Source organism: Chinchilla lanigera, unplaced genomic scaffold, assembly GCF_000276665.1.
Source record: "Chinchilla lanigera isolate Chin_1 unplaced genomic scaffold, ChiLan1.0 scaffold00096, whole genome shotgun sequence".
Classification (NCBI taxonomy): domain Eukaryota; kingdom Metazoa; phylum Chordata; class Mammalia; order Rodentia; family Chinchillidae; genus Chinchilla; species Chinchilla lanigera.
In genome coordinates this window covers 7,520,725-7,543,578 of record NW_004955497.1, presented here as the reverse complement: position 1 = coordinate 7,543,578, position 22,854 = coordinate 7,520,725, and the positions used below count along the sequence as shown (strand labels likewise).

General features: G+C 38.1%; 1 protein-coding gene and 1 pseudogene across 1 annotated transcript in view; one reads left to right on the top strand and one right to left on the bottom strand.

The window, feature by feature from the left end:
• Window positions 1–22,854, bottom strand: part of Pan3 (PAN3 poly(A) specific ribonuclease subunit) — a gene marked incomplete in the record, with an annotated part of 146,064 nt that overhangs the window by 102,963 nt on the left and 20,247 nt on the right. Inside the window, 3 exon segments of the mRNA XM_013505498.1 lie at window positions 2,066–2,136; window positions 4,624–4,690; window positions 6,270–6,391. Coding sequence (XP_013360952.1) covers window positions 2,066–2,136; window positions 4,624–4,690; window positions 6,270–6,391 — 260 coding nt within the window.
• Window positions 6,709–22,854, top strand: part of LOC106146823 — a 19,645-nt pseudogene continuing 3,499 nt past the window's right edge.

Below are 22,854 nucleotides of genomic sequence, written 5' to 3'. Positions count from 1 at the left end.
TACTGGAAAAACTCACCATGATATCATTTTAAATGTAAGTTGCAAGAACCATAAATTTCTAGGTAGAGACTGACAAGTGAATGCTTTAGACAGAGACTCGGTTTAGAGAAGAAAGACAACACATAACTACTGGACATGCTTGTCATTTCACAGATAGTACAATTACAGCCTACGAAGTTGGCACAGGGTCACAAAGGTAGACATTCAAGGCCTCGAATCACAGAAGAATGTTCATTCCACTGTATTAGTCCACTTGCATTAAGATATATCCTAGTATCTCTCCAAATATTGAGATCACATTTTTCCCTCTAAAATGAAGTTTTAAAATAGGCAATACTACATTTTCCTTTTCCAGTCCCCAGTGATTTTTACTACTTTCTAAAATATACCAGTAGCTTGAAGATAACCAATAGGTAAAATAACAACCATTGATAATGTCCTACCCCACTTTGTCTGTAATTTGGTGAATCCCCCTATTGCTATGCTGTCTTTCTTTTACTCTTTAAAATAAAATCTCTATATATAAATATATAGATATATAGATATTTATAGATATATATCAGTAGCTCTGAGCATATATTTCAACTTTAAGATATACTCAGCCCATTTTTCATATTAAAAATACTTAGGATTCATTTATCACTTTAGTTTTACTTTCTACACAAACATAAAGAAATGCTACCTAATACAATTATTTTTTTTAAATAAAAAAAAAAAAGCCACTAGGGGACCTCTAAAGCAACTTAAGTACTTTCTATTGGTTCCTACAGTGCCTCTGAGAACTGTATTTCCAGGCTGTATCTGCTTTTCAGCATTTTACTGTGTACTTCCCTACTGCCAGTCCCTACCACTGCCACCTAGTCTGCTTTTGTCCAACTCTATTCCACTTCTAACACATGGCTTTAGAAAATATGTTCCAACTTGTGAGAAAACTATTGAAACCAAAGTAAATTTATTTTTGTTAAGAGGCTCTAAGAAATCTATAATATCAAATTCATACATTTAGTCTATGAAGTTTAGTGCTTTAAAAGCATCTTCAAATTACTGTTAAATGTTTGTTCTCATTCATGTTTCAAAATGAAAATGTTAGGTACATGAATCATTAATGTGTGATCTACTTTGCTTTAAAAACATCGAGTCTTTCCAAATTTTTTTAACCTGAGGTATGACTGACATGTAAAATGTTATACATATTTAATGTATACAACTCAATGAGATTGGAGTTAAGTATGCTGTGAAACTATCACCACTAGACTTCCTGAGCCTCATTTTATATAACTCTCTGACCAGATCCTTCCTAAAAGCATTAGTTCACACCATTTTTTATAAAATTAACATTCTTTTATTTTGAGTCTGTCTTCCATTACTTATAAAATAGAATGTTAGAAACTACAGTACTTGCTACCAACATTTAAAAGCTCTTGGAACATCTATACCTGCTACTGATCCTAACAAGAAAGACCCACTTCTCTAGATGACTGTTAGAATTAACATGACTCCCATTAAGACTCAAAGGCATCAAACTACTCATGTCATCTTGTGACAGAATCGTTACAAAAGAATACAAAACTGTATATGTAGTCTGTTAACTTTGATACCAAGTAAAATCAAATTTTTAACATGAAAAGATTTTGAACTGTTTTTCAACAGTTGTGCCAGTTACAAAAAACTGAAAATCGGAAGTTTGCCTTGTAATGAGGCATTTCAATTAGGGGAGAATCTTTGAAAGTTAGAAAAAGCAGTCAAAAGTAAAAATATTATTAATATACCTACAACGGATCACCTTAGATGTTATCTTTAAAAAGGAATACATTAAGATAGGGAAAATGAAAAAAAAAATAAGCAGCACAATTTCATTTTTCTTTACAGAAAACCTATCCTGTGCACAGAAGGCAAATAAAATTCTACATATAAGAGACAAAGAAAAAATAAAAGGCAAGAAAAAAACAGTTCAGTCTGCAAAATCTCTCCCCCCCTTTGGAAAACACTGCAACACATATGTAACAATCTCAACATCACCTCTAAATTCCATTTAGCTTAACAGCTAAATTTCGATTTTACCTACCTTTCTTCTCTGAGAGATGTTGAGGGCACCAAAGTCATTAAACAAGGATGAAGCAGGTGAAGTGAGAGCATCTGGAAGGCAAGTTACATAAGTTTCCACACAGACAACTCAGGTAACCCACAAACCAAACAAATGTTATTTTAACAATGCCTCCAATGGTAATAAAAACCACATGCCACAATAATTAAGTACAGTGCCTCACACACAGTATATGTTGAAATATTTTCTGGGTGAAAGAAAAACAACTTGATGAATCCTTCATTCATATACTAATATAGAGTAGATACTTGATTATATCATATATACTTATTCAGAAGCTCTCAGATGAGGATACAACTGTTTGATTAAAACAAGAGCAAAATTAAACAGAAGAGGGAAATTACTTTGTTCTGCTTTGGTTTTTTAAGAAAAGGTCTCACTGTGTAGCCTAGGCTGGTTTCAAACTCACAATCCTTCTACCTCAGCCTCCTGAGTGCTGAGATCACAACCAAAATAAATGTCTGTGTTCTCACTTGAGACCAAACCTGAGCAGGATGAAAGGGACCAGGGAAGCCAACCGTAGTCTCCGAGAGATCTAGGCCTGGATTTACACACACTGGCAAGGGCTTCAAACTACCCACACTACAAACCACTCCGTATTTTCAAGTTTATCAACAGATATTTGACAGTCTTACTTAAAAAGTAAATTTTTAAAGATAAAAACATTAAATGTTTCGAAACACTAACATAAAATTTAAAGATTCTGTAGGTTCAAAGCTTCATTACTCTGTAAAGTACAAGTTGCAGAGCTGTATCTTTTTCCTTTTTCTCTGCAGTCCTGGGCTTTAAGGGATAAAGACAAAATTATATTTCAAATTTATCTCTTAATTATTTCTCACTTTATAAATGAGATTTCTGAGAAAGTACACATGAGATACAGTGAAGTATTTTATCTTTGCTTCTGAGCTTGAATAAACCTTTTCTTTTCTTTCTTTTTGCAGTACTGTGAATTGAACCTAGGGCCACGTGCACACTACACAAGCGCTCTCCAAACCTTTTTCGTTTTTTACTTTGGGACCGAGTCTCAGTTGCCCAGGCTGACCTCCGGCTTGTGATTCTCCTGCCTCAGCCTTCCAAAAAATTGGGATTACAGGTATGCCTCACTATGCCTGGCTACATTTCTTTTCTTTCTCTCTGTCTCTGTCTCTCTCTCCCTTCTTTCCTTCCTTCCTTTCTCCACCCCTCCCTCCTTTCCTCCCTCTTTCCTTTTCCCTCTCTCTCCCCTCTCCTGCTTCCCTTCCTTTCCCCTCCCTGAAGACTGAACCCAGGGCCTTTTCACTTCGCTACATCCCCAGCACTATTTTTAATTTTTATTTTGAAACAGGATCTCACTAAATTACTAAATTACCCAGGCTGAGCTCAAAACTTCCTCAGCCTCCAAGAGTACTGTGACTGCTGGAGTGTGCTACCATGCCCAGTTAATCCCCAGCTTATGCTTCTTAATCTTATTAAATTATCTGTGAAATAAAAAAAAATATATCTATATACTAACACCCTGATTTAAAAGATCTCCAAATCTCCCTATAACTCAGTACATACAGACTGATGTTTAATTTTTGTGGCCTTCTTTCATCTGGATTTTCAGTCTAACCCTTCATTAGAACTAACATTAAGTTAACATTAAACAATAATGCAAAAAGAAGCTAATAAAATACAAAATAAAATATTTTTATGTAATTTATATACTTATGACATATAAAATTCCATAGTAAAACTTATCCTTTGTCTTACCTTGCATAGCATTTAAAACTTGGCTATTAAACTTTACAGAAATATGAAAATATACAGTGGTACAAATTACTTTCTAATACTTTTATTCAATATTAAAATGTTACTTTTCTTCTCTAGCACAAGGTTGAAATTTCCAAATAGTGATGGAAATGTGATCTACAACACATCTATCAGAGGAAACAGTCAAGATACAAGTTCTTATTCTCACCACTATTAATAATCATTAACATTTTACTGATAAAGTATTAACACTCAATTTTATTTTTTATTTAATTTTTTAAAGCTATTGTTGATCATTTTTTAAGAAAGTATAAAAACTAGCTGGAAATTCTTGATCAAAAGTCTTAAAAATATTCATCATTATTGAAAGCATAATTCCACTTTCAAGTTGCATCTGAAAGAAATGATTAAAAATATTGACGCAGTCCACTGGAGTATAATTTTCTTAAGAAACAGAAGTAGTTAAGTAAACTATGAAAATAAAAAACGAACTTAATTCACAGTGATCCAATAAGCATTCATGATTAAAATACACTGAAGAGGTTCTCAGTTAAGTATTAAATATATTCATTTATTTTTTAAAAATGGAGGAATCTAAATCTTAATATTTATCCCTCAATGGATGATATTAATTTTTATTTTTTTCTTAATACCTGTTTAAATTTTTTTAAATTTCTACAATGAACATCTTGCTTCTAAAATCAGAAATAGTCACCTACACACATACAAACTGACATACACACATGCACGCGCACACATACACACAAGCAAAAGGAACCAGTTCTTACCATGGCTTGCATATGGCTTGGCACTGTCATTTAGAAGGCTTGGAGAGCTGCTACTATTAGTCATTCTCTGAAAAATAAAATATGAATACATAGTATATATCACTGAGAAATACAAAATTAAAGTAGCCAACCAGTTAAGACTGACACTTTTTGCTTTTATATCACTAGCAAACTAATACTTCTGTACATACTGCTCCTTGGATTCCAACTATCTACAAAAACTTTTAAACACTCGACAACACATCAAATAGAAGTTTTATTCACTACCCAGGTATTTAAAAGGAAAGATGCAGGCCTACTTTAAATTGCACTTCCTAACTAATTAGCCAGGGCAAGACATAACCACTAGGTTTCCTTGTCCATAAAATATACATTCCAATATCTACCTAAGAGGATGTAAAACGACTACATAAAGTCAATAAATGCTCCAATATATTCGCTTGATTTGTACTATCTCTTGTCCCTTAGAGAACTCACACAATCAGGCTATTTTCTGTTTAGATCTAAACATATCCTCTGCTTTCTGGATTCCTTCCACGGCCTCTACTGTGAAAGTTAGCGATGTTGAGGTCTGGTTTAGTTCTGTAACCCTGAATTTAATAACTCAACTTCTATTCAGTTTCTGTACAATTTTTAAAAAGGGAGGCGAATGGTAAAGGCTGAGTTCTTAAAAGGATTTTAATACAAAAATAAATATACATCATCTGAATTTGTAACTCATAGGCAATAAAAAGGTATGACTATGTATTAAGTTGAATTATTCATTCAAAAAAAATTCATGTATATGGTAGCTGTGTTTTTACTTGAATGCTTAGAATACAAATGACCCTTACTCTTACGGCACTTTTGCAATTAACAACACTAGAATATTTCCTAATTTTATTACAACTGTACAAAATTCTGCCATATCAATCTACAAAAGTAATGTAAACAGAAACATCCTCAGTATAGCATATGACAAAGAAAAAGTCAGTTACAAAAAAAATAAAATGGCTTTAAAAAATTCAGACATTTTAAATATATAGCATCCCTCAAGTACCTGGCATGGTGGCACACACCTATAATCCCAGCGCTCAGGAGGCTGAGGCAGGAGGATCACTGTGAGTTTAAGACCAGCCTGTGTTACACTGTGAGCTCAAGACCACCCTGAACCACATAGTGAGACCCTGCTTTAAAAAAAAAAATCCCTCAGTGGTTGAGGCGTTAAATGTAATACTAAACATTAAATAGAACCCATCCAGCTACATGCTCCTACATGCAAAGAGCAGTTCTGACAGGGGGCCCAAAGCTGGCACCGTAACGGTCCCCGTTGCTAGGAAGGCTACCAGGACGGCGGTGACAGGGTGAGGGGCTTCTGTAGCTTCTATGCATGCGTGTTACCCACTAAAACACTATCATTGCTGCCAGTACAACGCACAGACAGGGGAGCGGCCGGCGCTGTCACTCCTCCCCCAACACTCCAGGGCGCCTCCTCCACAACGCCCCTCAGGAGCTCTTGCTGGCCTGCGTTCTGCTTCCCTATGATCACAACCACCTCACACCACCGAAAATGTCACTTCCCACTCAAACATTTCAGAACACCGCAGCCCTCCAGCTGTCTGTCCCCTGTGCCTGGAACAGCCCAGATACAGTGAAACCTGTAATACCTGCATCAAGGGGTACTTTGTTTCTACCGGGCTTCCGAATCCATTGACTCCGATAAAGCTGGTGCTGAAATAGGAATCTGTGAGACTTGCATCAGTTAACGCACCTCCATCCATTCCAGGAACTGAAAGAGAACGCAAATTTATGTACTTAAAATTAGCTAAGAGGACAAAACACTGGCTTGGCTTCTGTGTTCCTAAACAGGTCTGAAAGCCTCAAATCTCTGTCACGTTTATTTTTATACACCAGTCAGAACTCAGGGCAAGAGCCAGTAAGATATGCTGGACTCTGAAAGACTGTTAACAATGATCATGTTTTCCCACAGAAATACTTGCTATCAATCACCTAGAAAGCCCCTAAGGGCCACTCCTCCGTTTCTAGTTTCCTCGCCGTCTTCTCCCTATAAGTTAGCAAAAGGACTATAGAATATAAACCGCCGCAATGTCTACTGAGAATCACTATATGGCAAGCAGAGGCATGGCTGTCAAGACCGTTTCTCACAACACAGCTTGTAAAGTAGACAGGCACTTCCCTACCAACTCAGAATCTGAGGACAAGCGCAGACGGCAGTGAGACGTAGGTCAGGAACAAGGAGAGCTCTCTGGCGGCCTTAGGATAGGGGACAGAAGGACTAAAGACCTAGCAGGGTAATCTAGCGTACACTGGAGCAGGTAGTCCTGATGCCACTTACTATGTGACACATGGCGGGCAGCTACTTACTAAGCTGCTAAGTACAAAGCCCTACACTGTACCAGTAAGTCAGGCTGCAAGCAGGGTAGCTCTTCTCCAGGGAGAGTCACTCCTCCCTGCACTCCCAACTAAAAAAGCAAACTAAGAAAAAGCATTCAAAAGTGATTTTTCTTCTCCTTTTTTTAGGTTCCCAAAATGTCCAAAATTAAAATATATTACTTTTATAATTACAGGAGGATTCCTTTCTAATGGTTTATACCTTAGTGATTACAATCTCAGATGGAGTTGAAGAAAATAACCAGAAGCAATAAAAATTTATATATATGAAGTTGTTTGAGTTGATTTATATACAAACATTAGAAGAATTTAAAGAAATTTAAAACAATGTTATCCAACAAAAAAAGAATGATTAAGGAAATTTTAATGTGTACACTGAAATATAACTACGAAATAATTTGAAATCATAATTCATGTTAGGATTTAAAACACTCTACCAAAATAGAACAAAACTGGGAAGAGAAAGTAAGACTGACAAAGTACAAAGCATTATTAAAGCTAGGCGTCAAGGAATCATTATACTAGCATCTCTACTAGTACCAGAGTTTAAAATTGTCCATAATAATAGATTATAGAGAAGCCAGGCGTGCTGACACACGCCTGTAATACCCGCACTTGGGAGGCTGAGGCAGAAGGATCGCTACAAGTTCAAAACCAGCCTGGGCTACAAAGTGAGCTCAAGGTTAGTCTGAAATGTATAGCGAGACCCTGTCTCAAAAAAATACAAAAAAAAAAAAAAGAGAGATTATAGAATATGCAGCTAAGAAAGATTATAAATAATTCTGTCTGTGACACTGTAACCAAAACATATCTAGTTCCTAGCACAAAGCTCCTAAAACTCTTGAGGCTTCCTAAGTGACTAGGGTGCTGACCCTGGTCCCTGATACAGGGCTGATCCTCCAAAATCTCTGGAGTGGCAGGAGCGTCTTTCATTCTAATGCAGTGACTTTTCTGAGGGTTCTAGATGGCAGCTGGTCATCTGAGGGACCATGCCACTATTATAGGCCTGAAGGTCACACCTCTCACCTCCTCCAGGGAGGGAAGAGAGGCTGACACACACCACAACTCCACACAATATACACAGAAGCTCCTGTGCTCAGGACCCTTCCACATCCCAACCATGTTTTTATCTGACTACTCTGTTTCCTTTGTAACAAACCCGTAAACGTGTTTCCCTAAGTTGTGTGAGCCACTGCAACAGGAAAAGCTTCAGACTCCCAGCTGAGCAGCTCAAAGCAAGATGAAGCTGGACACCTTTCCCCTCTTTTTTATTTTCTGGGGGCGTCTCCTTTATTATCGTAAAACTTTAGGTCAGATCCCCATGCTCAGTTCTGCACCGTGGCGTACAGTAACAGAGTGTGTGAATTAGAAGGTTTATTAGTTCCAATCTCATCTTCCTACCTCTTCACACACCACCCCACCTTCAAGACTGAGGTCACCAAGGCAAGAGTATCTGAAAGTTGGGTGTGGTGGCACAGGCCTATAATCCCAGCACTCTGAGAGGCTGAGGCAAGAGGATCTCAAGTTATGAGTCCAGCCTGGGCAATGAATCACTCAGGAAGATCCTGCCTCAAAATAAAGTGAAAAAGGGCTGGAGATTTAGCTCAATGAAAAGACTCAGAACTGGGGGTGGGGATGAGGGGTCAAGTATATAAACTTTCCTCGAAAAACCGAAAGAGAATTACCATATGATCCACCAGTCCCATTCCTGGACATATATCTCAAGAAAATAAAATTAGTATCTTGAACAGTTTTTTTTAAAAAAGGAAAGGAAAAAGTATCTACTTTTCAGAATTTGCAGGGACATCAGTCCAATTGCCAGCTTTTACAACATCCATTTCCAAACACCCTGAAGCAATCCCCAGAGGTCTTCAAACATTGTCCTAAACATGCACTCATCTAGAACTCCAGGAAAAGCAGAGCCTCACAGACCATGCCATGACCGAGTCACCTCCCCATGAGGATCACACACTCTAGCATGGAACCAGGGGCTGCCGCTACACAAGAACAAGCACCTCCCTCTTGAGAACTGAACTGCCCTCAAGCCATTAAGACTTCTCTGGAGCCAGGAAACTGGGACTGAGACAATGATGCACCACAAAAACCAAGACTGAGACATGATTAAACTGCATCCCATAAAAGCTGATCCTATTCTGAGGAATGGGCTAGTCTGCTCCCCCTCAGATCTGTGCCTTAAAGTTTAGACGCCTTTCCTATTTTCTCTTAATTTCCTTTGTTAAGCACCCACCTTGATTGTGTGAACTCCTCAAGCTAAGGTCTCTTACCATTTTCTCATACTTTCCAACTAAATTTTGTCCTGTAATGTTATAGGCAGCAGAGTTAGACAGAAATATTATAGGCAGGCAGACAGAGCCAGGCCCTCGAAGGAGCCACTATGGAAGACAAGATACCTTGTCTTCCAAATGGAGGAGTGGTATTTGCTTCAGGCCAGATCTCAAGACTAAAGATTAAACAAACACATCCTTTTACCTCCCAAGGGATGGACCTCAAGGATTGACATTCTAAATAAGTAGTGATCACCTTGAAAGTGCCCTGACCCAACCCTTTACAGGAAAAGCCCCTGTTCTATATTCATGCCCCCTTGCTACATGACTCACTTCCCCATTTGATCAATTTTACCTGAACAATTCTTATTGGCTGACCACAGTTTTGTCCATTTTTCCCTTACCTCGGACCCACTTCACCTCATGGTTTTGTTCTATAAAAGTCCCTAAAAAAGACAGAGTCTTGGGTAATCCACTCGGCCCCCTTCTGTCCTCTCTTGGACAGAAGCTTTCTTTCCCTCAATAAATATATTCCGCTCTTAACCTCTGTTGTTCCTAAAATGCATTATTTGATTTTAGAGAACACAAACTCGTCCCAGATATCATTCAGGTTGGGAGTTTTTATTTTCCTGTATCACTGTCAACTTCAGTTTTAACTTCCACTGTCACTGAAGTAACACCAGCACAGCAAATTATCAACCTCTGAGGAAGAGGGTGTGGGAACCTCCAATTTGCAGCCATGTCAGGCAGAAATATAGGTTAGGTAGAGACACACTTCTTGTATTAGATGTCTGAAGTACTGGGGTGGGTGGGACATCATAGGAAACCGAGCCTGTTATGTGTGGGATATGCATTAATTCCAGGGCGCTGGTGTCATAAACCAACTGTGAGACACCAGGTAGCTTCAGAGAGATGGAATATATCTGGCATCAGAAGTAGAGTGTGCAAGTGGAATAGTGAGGAAACAGAAGCTAGTTCTCTTCTCCTTTTCAATGTAATAATTATTTACAATGTTAAATGAGAAAGGAACATACTTTATTTATAGTATAATAATGATGCACACTTACATACACACACAGAAATTAAGACCGAATATACCAAATGTTAACAATCTCACGTTATATAATTGAGGTTAGTCTTTTCTGACTTTTCTATGGACTATTTACATAATAATAAGGAAATTCTTGAGAAATTCCTGCATTCCACCAAAATCCTTAAGACATGTATTCATCTTTTCCTAATAAAACAGAATACAATTCCATAAAACAAAGCACAATTCCAGAGTGCTGTTAATATTTTTAATACAGCATTTTATTTCAAATTCTTTCCTCTAACTTTCATTCCAAAATTTTATTTTAAATCCAACTTTCTCTCCTCATATTTTATACAAGCAAATAAAACAGAATGATTTGTTTTCAAATCCCGAACTTCACAAATCTATGGTCAATATCTTAACAGACTGTAAGTTCCTTGAACGCAAGGTCCACTGGGTCTTTACATGTTCATAAGTATAATAATATATTGGTAAAAATAATAAATATTAAACTGTCAGAGGAAAATAAAGTCTGTTATAACTTTTTAATAACATTTTACCATTAAGAATAAAATCTGTCCTAGCCAGATGTGGTGGCACATGACTATAATTCTCAGGAGGCTGAGGCAAGAGAATGGCCACGAGCCTGAGACCAGCCTGGGCTCCACAGTGAGTTCAAAGCAAGCCTGGACTACACAGCAAGGCCCTGTCTCAAAAACAAACAAACCAAGAAAAATGAACAGACTTTGTCCTAATGTATAACCAAACTTCTGATAGCAATTTTTACCATATCAAACCAGTTTATAATCTTTTCAGATGCACAACTTTGACAGAAGACCTTATGCTTTCTAACAGAAATACATGCCTAAAGAGAGAGGTGAAGAGTGCACAAGGTCAGAAATCAAGGGTTAATTTTTTTAAAGTAAACATCCCACACATACATTTACACTTGACTTTTCTTGTTTTGGAAAATTACAGTTTGAGTACAAAGGGAAAGGGAACAGATACTTCAAGAACAGTTAGGAAAACCACTAACCTTGTCTTAGCTACTTTTCCCTTTGCTGGGACAAAATACCCAACATCCAAATTTAAAGAAGGAAAGGTTTATGTAGCTTACAGTTTGTAGAGGCTTCAGTTCATAGTTGGCTGGGTCCAAGGCAGGGCAGCATGGCAGAGGGGCCTCACAGAGGAGAAACAGCTCATGACATGGCAGAAAGCAGGAAGGCAGCAAAGCAGCAAGGAAGCAAGTGGCCACAGCAGCCCTCTTTCTGTCCCTTATAGCCTATCCAGGCTATCCACCCTTAGGGCTGGTAGCACTCACACCCACAGTGGGGCAGCCTTAATCTCAGCTTTGGACCATGAATCATTCCCAGCATCACATCCCTGATCCCAGCATCACACACCCTAGATCCAGCCACTCTGAAAAGGCTACCTATGGCTGCCTGCGGCTTTGCGGGGAAACCTACATACAAGCCATAAAATCTATGATATACTGCACCCTATACAGATTATGAAGAGAGTACTTTTTAAAGTTTCTTAGAACAGTCACAGGTCCTACCTACTTCATGAGATGTTCATGGGAGGGTATAGTTAAATTTAAATTGCATTAAGTATAAATGTCGCTGACTTTAATTACCAAGAAACATAAGCAACAACATTTTACTCCTTTAACTCCTTATTTCTGCAAATAAATTTGAAAATTATATTTTATCTATAAAAGACAATTTGTGATCCACTTTAAACAAAGCTATTTCTGTGAATGCTCTGTTGCCATCTCTACTATTAAAACTTACTATATCTAAGCCTGGCCTGGTGGTGCACACCTGTAATCCTAGCACTTTGGGAGAGTGAGGCAGCATGAGTTCAAGCTCAAGCTCAACCTAGGCAATGCAGCAAGACTCGGTCTCAAAAAAAAATTTTAAGGGAAAAGGATGTAGTTCTGTGTAAAGGCCCTGGACTGAATCCCCAGTACTGCAACAATAACAGCAACAATAAATCCTATTATTTCTCTCTGTCTCGGATGTGAAAGTGTCCCCCAAAATATGCTGGAACTTATGCACAGTGTGCAGTATGAAGAAGTACAGCAGAGCCTATAAAAGTGATTAATTGCAAGGACAGAGCCCTATTGAATGGGAATAGTGCCCACATAAACGGCAGGGAAGAAAGCTGTTAATCCTGTTAAATGAAAATTACAAGAGGTCATTGTTTTGTACTAAATTTACTAGGCCTAAAAAGACCAAGCTAGCTGGGCATGGTGGGGCACACCTATAACAAGGGGAGGATAAGGTAGGAGGATCACAGTTTTTGATCCCAGCCTGTATGATTAATCGAGACTGGTTCAAAATAAAATACGGGCTAGGGATATATCTCAACACAAAAAGCCCTGCGTTCAATCCCCAGTAGTTCGAGGAGAGGGCAGAGCTAAAAATGGAATCACTTACTCTAAATAAAGTTCCTGACACCAACTAGAAACTAACCTGTTTATTGCCACAAAATCAAGATTAGAGAGGCAGCTGAATTTCCCAGTCCAGTGGCCTGATAAGTTACTCTGACTTAATCTTTATAAAGCAGGTAATTTGAGTACCTAATATTAACCAGTTATTTTTCTATTGTTTTGCCTTTTTACTTCCACCCTCCAAAGAAAATAACTGAAATGTTCAGTTAGCTTTTTGTTTTCAATTGTTTCTGCTTTCTTCAGCTTTTACATCTACAAAATCAGTCTCCTAGGAAAGCATGGTGGTACATGCCTGTTATACTTAGGAGTGTGAGGTAGGAGGATTGTAAATTTTAGGGCAGTCTGGGCAATTTAGGCAGACAGACAGATAGAAAGACAGATCGACTGATCAATCAGACAGACTAGGGATGTAGCTGAGCACTCCCTGGATTCAAAGGGGTGTAGGGTGGGGATAGGTCCTCCTTTGCTTAGTCCCTCAAAAATGTATCCTCTTTTAAGGAATGAAGTATCAATTCTGGAATTGAAAATAAAGCCAATTAAGAGCTGAACAAAATTGTTTTATCACTGAAACAAAGTCATCAAGAGAGAGAAGCCCTGACAAGACAATGAATCTGGTCACATCTTGATACTGCACTGAGCAATGTCTAGAACTGGGAGAAATTAAATTCTCTTCTTTATATATTTTCCAGTCTCTGGTATTTCGTTACAGCTGCAGAAACAAACTGAGACAGAAACAACAGTGAAATGAGGTGCTGCTTGTAGCAACAAATATCTAAAAAATGGGGAAGCCGCTCTGGAACTGAGTAATGAGCACAAAGAGACTGGACCATTAGGAGCTACTCTGGTGAGGGCTCAGAGAAGAGAACTAGGGGCTGGGGATTTAGCTCAGCGGCAAAAGCGCCTGCCTGGCAAGCGCAAGGTCATGAGTTCGGTTCCCGGTACCGGAGAAAAACCAAAAAAAAAAAAAAAAAGAGAGAAGAGAACTAGCCACAGAGCCTCAGTCTTCTTACAGATGACATAAATGGTTATGGTCACAGTCCCAGTAGAAATATGAACAGTGAAGGCTATTCTGATAAGGTATTAGAAACATGGAGCAAGGTTCTAGAAACTAAAGAGAAGTCCATCATCTGATAAAGTGACAAATACCGTGACTGAACTATGTTCTGCTTTCTGGAAGGCAGAACCTTCAAGTTATAAACTACAACACTGGGTAGAAGAAAGCTCCAAGCATACTGTTACTGGTGGCATGGAGCTTAACTGCTTTTAGTAAACAAGTTAAAGATGAAATGTATAATCAAAAGGGAATTTAGATTTGGAAAATTCTCAGCCTGAAAAACTACAAAGACTAAAAAAACTTATGAAAAAAAAAAAAAAAAACACTATGTTCATGAGAAAACACCAAGCCCCTCTTTGATATGGAGATTAGCACAGACAGAAGGAAGCCAGCTCCTATTCATCCAGAAAACTACAGAGTTACCCCAAGAGCACTCTGGATATCCAAACTGCTATTCCTATCACAGGCCCAGAAAGGCCAGGGCCTGTGATAGGAACAAAACTGTTCCAAGGGAGTAGCTCAGCACTCCTTGCCTGGGAACACCTGGAGTCTCTGCTCCCTACAGGCAGTACTCCTTGGTTACTTCAGCTGTGGCTCAAGTGAGCCCACAAGCAGCTTAAGCTGCTGCTGGGAAAGGCACAAGTGGTACACTCTGCAAGCACACAGGGTGACTAGCTATGAAGGCCAGGCTCTTCCCACCCAGATTTCAAAGGCTTCCTTGAAAAGCCTTGGGGTATGGGTAGAAGACTGCCAGAGGTGTGGCTGCCACAGAGTCCCAGTTTCCCACGATGTATCACAGCTGTGGGCCTAGGTCACCCCCCAAGACCTCAGAACTTAGAAGCACCTGCATGTAATGGCAACCTAGGAAAGCCACAGGCATCTGACTTCAACCCATCAAAGGTGCAATGTGGACTGCACCCAGCTGGGGAGGGGGCTCTGGAGCCTTGGGAATCCAACACCTCTCCCAGCATGTGCAGAAAGTAGGACATGCACTAAAGAAGACTATTCTCCAGCCTAAAGATTTAATACTATTTTCTTTTGGATTTCAGACTTATTTGTAACCTGTTATCCCTTTCTTCTTTCCTATCCCTCCCTTTCATGATGGAAATATCTACCCTTTTCCTCTCCCACCATCTTGTTTTGGAAAAACTGTCTGATTTCACATGCTGACAGCTGGGGAGCAATCTGCTCTAGGATGCAGCATAGCTTGAGTCTCACCCTACCTGAATTAGGTTAGATTATGGACTTCAGTTGGTGCTGGAATTGAACTGGAGTTGAGACTTTTGGCACTACTGGGATGGAATAAATTTCACATGTGAGAAGAACATGAATTTGGGGGCCCATCTAAGAGAATTCTATGTCTTGAATATGCTCCTCAAAATTCAATCAATAGTATTAACAGACAAGACCTTTAGGTGGTGATTAATCCAGGAGAGCAGGACTCATATTAATCAGACTCATGCCTGTATAATGGAAGTGTGAGGAGCTCCTCACCCGTTTTCCATCATGTGAAGATACAACAGCAAGATACTGTCTTGAAGCAGACAGAGAAGCCCTTGCAGACACCAAACGTTTCCATCCCTTGGCCTTGGAATTCACAGTCTTCAAAACTGTGAGAAATGAACTTCTATTCTTTATAAATTATCTAGTCTCCAGTATTCTGTTGTAGCTGCAAAATAAACTGCAACATTACAAAGTAGTAATGAATAGACTGATTAGTATGTTGTATGAATCACCTCAATCTGAGCAACTGTGGCCAAGGCTGACAGTCTCTTTTCTTACGGTTAAATAGACTATGGTTAACAGATTAGACAGCTTGCTCCAAACAGTGAAGCTAGTAAGTGGTACAACTGAGATATAAAAGCAATCTTGTCACTATATTAAACTGCCTTTCCCATTTTTCAGAGAAAGAGAAGCAGAAATCAAGAGACAATTCTCAAGTCTTCAATTTGAAATGATCGTGAGACATTCAAACTAAATAAATGTACTTCATCTTCAGTTTTTTCCTCTCAATAATGAAACGTATTTAACTCCCCCAAAATACCACTCTAGATAGATCTTCTGAGGTCCAATAAATCTGGAAAACATTGGAGGAAATAAAGTAAACCTCATTTCTTTACTGCCCAACTTCCCAGAGTCTTCATTTATAATGTGAAACGTGACAATCCAAAAAATAGGAAAATCATGTCCTAAACTTATTCACTACGGAATTGCTATGGTTTGAGTGTGTCCACTGAAGTTCTTGTGTTGGAAACTGATGCCTCAGTCAGAGATTATTAATGATTTTGGGGGCGGGGCCTTTTGGAAGAGGGTATGGGGGTTGAGACCCCCAAAATGGCATTACGATGGCATTACACACTGTTTTATAAGAACACAAAGGGCTGAAGACTTAGTTCCATTGTAGGTAGAGTGCTGCCTATGCTACAAAGTCCTGTGTTGGATTTCCAGCAAAAGGGCAAGAATGGGGGAGGGACACACAAAACAGGATAGAAAATTTGCCATCTCACCATGTGTTGCTCCGGGACTAAGCTAATAATAAAATTCTAATGTTTATAAATTACCCAGTCTGGATATTGTATTATAGCAACAGAAAACGCACTAAAACATGGAGCATTTGAAGATCTGGAATTCCACAGAAGACACTTTATAAAATATGCCCAGCTGAAAATGCTGACTGGTTTTCCTCTGCCAACACAGACAAGATTCTGATAATGTTCATTTCTTTTTACTCTGATATGTGCAAGCCTTCAATAATCTGTTCTCATAATTTATGATTATTTCCTAGAAGACACTAGGTTTTAATCTTAGCTGTCACTTGCTAGCCACACTGTCTTATACACAATGGTTGTAAAACAGAGATTAGCTGGGCATGGTAGCACATACCCTTAACCCTAGCATTATGAGGTTGAGGCAGGAAGATTGCCACAAATCGGAGGCCATGCTTAACTACATAGCAAAGTCCTGTCTCCTGGGACAGGAGGGTTCAAACTTAAAAAAAAAAAAAAAAAAAGCTTATATAACCAACTATAAAATGAAAAATCACACCATCTACCTTGCACATTTCAATAATTACAAAAGAAAATGAAATATTACTTTAAAGTCCTTTTTAAATGTTTTGATGGCTGGACAACTCTATATATTCGCTAAAAATAACTGAACTGTAAACTTGTAATGGGTAAATTTATAGTGTATACATTATACTCCAAGAAAGCTATTTTACTAAAGGGATTATTCAGTAACTGGACTTAGGATACCCAAGTACCTACTTATATCCATCTATGGAGAAAATTGAAATACTTTTAACAATATTTCCAGAAGACTAAAACTTATGATATAAAATAAGAGCGCATGTCTCCTATAAAAATGTCCTCACAGTAATCAGAACACTGTTCAACTCTCTCCTCCAGCCCAATATACTCACCATATTCCTTTTTTCTTCTTTGAACCTAGGGCCTTGCGCATGTTCAACACTGTCACCACCAAGCTATACTTGCAACCCCTCCCTATACTCTTAAGTGGCCCTACACTTTACAGTCTGTAGTACAATGAACTCCTGCACACACCTGCCTCCATATTCAAGACCCAGAAACAATGGAAAAGAAGTAACACCTTGAGTTCCACAAGTACATACTCTGACCACTTACTAGCTATATGACCTTCAGTAAATAACCCTGTTTCATTCTTCACATAACAAAGAGGCAATACTGTAAGAAATTCAAGTGGAGAAATCCATGCAAAGTACTTAGCATCCTGTCTCAGAGGTAATCATAAATGTTTTTCTCTTCACTTCTCTCCGGAAAGTACCCCATAATTATTTCAAGCCATTAAAACCTCTACCTTTTAAGATCCTGTTTGTATCATTCATTTGAAAAAGAGTAGGGTACTTCTTTTGTCTTTTTTTGTCTTTTTATTGTTATCTTCTGCTATTTAAGCCTTTACATTCTTATAGGTTTCTATACTACCTACCTATCTCAATTATATTCATTATTTATCTGTAATTATCTTATGCCATACTTTCTGATACTCACTAATCTGTTAGTACATTTGTGTAAGCGTTTACTTTTGATTAAACTTTTTGAAAGTACGTATTTTTAAAAATTGTAATAGATTCTCACAGCAAACTTAAGACACTTCATGCAAATATTACTTTATTGCCTCCATTCTTCCACAAGAAAACAGACTCAGAGATATCAGACGACCATAGAGCAGGTGCAAGCCCAAAAATAAGGGGCTTCTCTGCCTTCTTAAGCCAATACCTACACTTTCCGTTTCTCTACTGTACTGTGGAATAGGCACAAACTGTAGAATGAGCAAACACAGTTGACTAAGGTCTGCTTCAGCGTCAGTAATTGACCTTGAGCAGTGTATTTAATCTTAGTCCCAGATTTCTCCACATAAAACAAAAATACTATCTACTTTCCAGGGTTGCTGGTGAGAATCAATCAGTAGTCTGACATATCTGTATGATACTGGATACCTAATAAATAGCTGCTTTTTATGGTTATCACTTGTATCAATTTATTAGTTTATTTGTAAGTTAATCTGCTCTTTCTGATGAAACACTAATATGCTCTTGCTATAGAATGGACTAGGAAAACTCTGCATGTAGGTTTTTATTAATTGTAATATACACAGTAAAAAAGTATGCTCGTACATTTTACCGATCTGTTATAAAGCTGACAAGAGTTACATGGAAGAAAAACTGCAAACCCAAAACAGGTGACTGGACATGAAAGACACTGTTCTGTTGGACTTCTGAAACTCACAAACTAAAGAAAAAGTCGAAGAAAAGCATAATTAAGGACTGTAAATACTGTGCTTCCAGCCCTTAATGATAAAGTTTCTGTAGAGCCATAAAGAGAATAAGTCCTTATTTTCAATTTTCCACCTAAGTCCAAAGCACCTTAACCAACATTGGTGATAAGCAGAGAAAAGTGAGACCCTAATAACAGAGCACACAACCATGATTCAAATGAGGCATTTTATTTATGTACAGTATCTCATTTGTTTTAACCATACAACTGCTAGGACTGGAAACCATCCCCTCCATTGTAAATTGAAGATCTAACCCCTGCACCTTAGAATGTGACCTTATTTAGGTATGGAGTCACTGCAGACGGGTTTTACTCCAGTCTGACTGGTGGCCTTACAAAACGCTGGGTAATCTGAGTAGTTACCACAGCCTGGGCGGCACAGGTAGGTAGGTGGCATAACTTTTAATGTTATACAGCAAACAGGATAACGATGGCTGGCAACAATTAACTGAAATATTTCAAAATTCATCAACTGAGGAATGGATGAAAAAGATGTGGTCTTTTTATATAATACTACTCAGCCAGAAAAAAGATTAACTTGAGGCTTTTATAGGTAAATGGATACAACTGGAGACCATACTTGTAAGTGAAATAAACCAGATGCAAATGTGTAAACATCGCATTGTCTTCCTAGTGTGAGAAGCTGAAAGAGTGAAAGATCCAAAATGTAAAATAGATAGTGAAAAATGGGAAGAAACTTCAAAAGGAAAGAGAAACTGAGTTGGAGGAATGGAGAAAAGAATGAAGGAAACAGCAAAAGGAAAAAAATATACAGATATTAAGTTAAAATAGTTACACTACTAATTTCTCCTAGTTCACTGAAAAGGTAGGTTTATGCTCATTTTTTTGTTGTTGTTCTTTTGAGACAGGGTTTCACCGTGCAATTCAGGCTGTCCTAGAACTCACTTTGTAGCCAAGGCTGGCCTCAATCTCACAGCAATCCTCCTGCCTCAGCATCCTCAGTATCAGGATTACAGGCTAGTGCTGGGATTACAGGCATGTGCCACCACACCCAGACTAGTTTATGCCAATGTTGTTTAGACAATTTTATGCTGAAATCTTGTACTCTGAGTAACAAATTTAAAGATAACAATACACAATGTATTAACTATTGTTACCCCCCTATAATATTGTTGTGGAATTTTGTTTTTTGTTCTTTTTTTCTTTAAATTAAAAAAATAAGGGCCAGTGATCTAGATCAGCAGCACAAGCACTTGCCTGGCAAGCATAAGATCCTGAGTTCGATTCCCAGAACCAAAAATAAATAAATAAAATAAATAAAATTTACAAATAAAAGATGTATTTCAAAATAGAAGACAGAATTTTGAGTGCTCCCCCCAAAAATAAGTATTGGAGGTGATGGATATGCCAATTACCATGACCTGATCATTATGCATGGCATGCACATGTACTAAAATATTATGCTGTGCTTCATAAATATGTACAATTACTATGTGTCAATTAAAAACAAAAGTTGAGGAGCTGCAGGCATGCCTCAATGATAAAGCATTTGCTTATAAGCACACACAAGGCCCACGATGTGATCCTGAGCATCACCAAGGAGGGAGAGAGTTTTGGACAGAGACATGCACAGAGGGAGAAGAACATCATGTGAAATAAAGCTGAGATTGAAATGATGTTTCCTAATCCAAGAAATGCCAAAGAGTGACAGGACACGTCCGGAAGGCAGGCAAGTGGAACAGATTCTCTTTCAGGGTCCTCAGTAAAAACCATCCTAGCCAACACCTTGATCTCAGACTTCTAAGCTTCCAAAACTGTGAGACAGTAAGTTTCTATTCTTTAAGCCTCACACAAGACACAACAGAGCTGTACCATAAAAATAAATTAAAAGGAGTTTATTGAACCAAAAACACAAGCTAAGGAAAACATCTCAGGTGAACATTAAGTTCAAGAGTTCCAAGACAGCGAAGATAGAAGAGAAAAACCTAAATTAAAAAACTGCTGACCCAGTGCTACGGTCTGAGAGCATCCCTCAAAGAGTCACGTGTTGGAAGGTGCTCCCTAGTGTGGTATTATTAAGAAGCAAGCTGTGGAGCCCGGTGTGATGGCACACGGTGGGAAGTTGAAGCAGGAGGAAGCCAAATGCAAGCCCAGCCTGGCCAATTCCATGGGCTTAGCAAGACTTTGTCTTAAAATTTAAAAAAGAACTGGGGATGTAGCTCAATGCAAAGGATCTAAGGGTCAGTGCTCAGTACCTACACACACACACACACACACACAAGTATGTAACCTTTAATAGGTGAAGCCTAGTGGAAAGTGACTGGATCACTGGGACCAAGATTTAATGCTGTTGTCATGCAACCTTGATTAGTTCTTATGAGAAGGTTGTTTTAAAAAAGAGCAAGTCAGCCCCTCCCTGCTCTTTGGCTTCCTCTCTTACCAGCATGATCACTCCCGCTCACACAGTCTCCTGCCAGGACACCATCTGCCAGGCAGTGCAGCCACCAGTAGCTTCATCACAGCCAGCACCATACTGTTTGGACTTTCAACCTTCAAAGCTCTGAGCCAGATAAGCCTTTATTCTTTTTAAAGTTGCCAGCTTCACTTATTTTGTTATAGCAGTGGGAAAATAAGTAGCAATTTGTTATGGTAAACATACTTTCCTAACGCTAAACTCTTCAGTTAAATTACTACAAATTTTATTTCTATACAGAGCACTGAATACCACAATATCTTCATGTGTTGAAAAGATTTCTAGGAACACTTTTTATACTTATTCTCAACAGAAGTAAACAATGTAACATTAAACTACAACCAGAGGTAATTACATAAAGAGCTAACAATGTGTTTCAAGTACTTGGCATTCTAGCAATCCAGCTAGACCAATTTTCCCTCTTAAATTCTCACTGTTTTGTTTCAAAGATTTATTTCTGGTTATGATAGATTAGAAAAATAAAATAATACAACCATTTACTGGTTGTTTTATATGCACAATCTCAACAGATATTTAAGGTATATAGTCACTGCCCACTCTCATGAAGTGTCAGAGATGGCATCTGAACGTGAACAGCCTTACTTCAAAGGCTTCAGAAAATGCTACACACATTTCTCTTGGTTGATTCCAAACTCCTCATTCATGTTTCCAACCGCACATTACTAAATATCTCTAGGTCATATCATGAACTTTTAAGCTAAAAACGTGGTTATACTTTGCTCCTTTCTCTTATTCATCCATGCTTCATAATGACAGCATATCAAAATACCCCCTAATTTATATACTTCCAACTCCTTTCTGGACCATATAGCTAGACAGCCAAGACAATGTTTGATGCATTACTGAATACTTAATGTTTAACGAATGTTTGGCAAATAAGCTCTCTAATCAATGTCCAGAAAACACATATACCATGTCATTTACTAATGAGTGAGTCCCTGCATAAATTGTCAGACCTTCAAAGGGGAAACAGACATTGTTTTTAAAATTGTAAAGTATATCAAGCAAGCTGGCTCTCAAGGAAGATGTCACATCTTTTCATCAAGACAGCCAAAATAATGCCTCCAATGTGGTTTTAAGAAAAAAGAAATCGCTGCATGCTTATATCTGATAATATGAACAACTGATTTGAAAACAACAACATGCAACGGAACAACCATTGGTGAACTCCTACCATCTTGCCTAGTGAAATTCTGTATTATCTCTAATGTTTTATCTAATTATTTTTTTACTCTTTAATGATTTGAACAATCTTCCATTCTTACATCTGGTAATCTGAGCAACTTCATTGAAAATAACAATATGTAATAAAACAATAAACATATTAATTCGTATCATTGTTAATTCCTGTTCCTATCATGTTAATTATTAATTCCTATCATTAACATATTAATTCCTATCATGTAATTTCTATCAATTCCTAACATTCCAAACAATGTTAATTCCTATCATTTTGTTTTGAAACCCTGTATCACTTTTAATGCTCTTGCTTTGTTTTGTTTTTGTTTATGTTTGCAATGTTGGTATGCTGCTATGGTTCTTTTTTTCTTTTACTACTTTTTTAAAAATACAATTAAAAAAAAAAAAAAAAGCACGGGGAGCCTCGGGCGGGGAGCGCCGGTCTTTTGGGGTCTTCGGACCGGCGACTCATTCCCGACCCACGGATGTGTGTGAATCATTGAAACTTTGAACAACCCCTGGGAATACATGCCATACAACAGGCTACTCTTGCTCCTGCCACTGC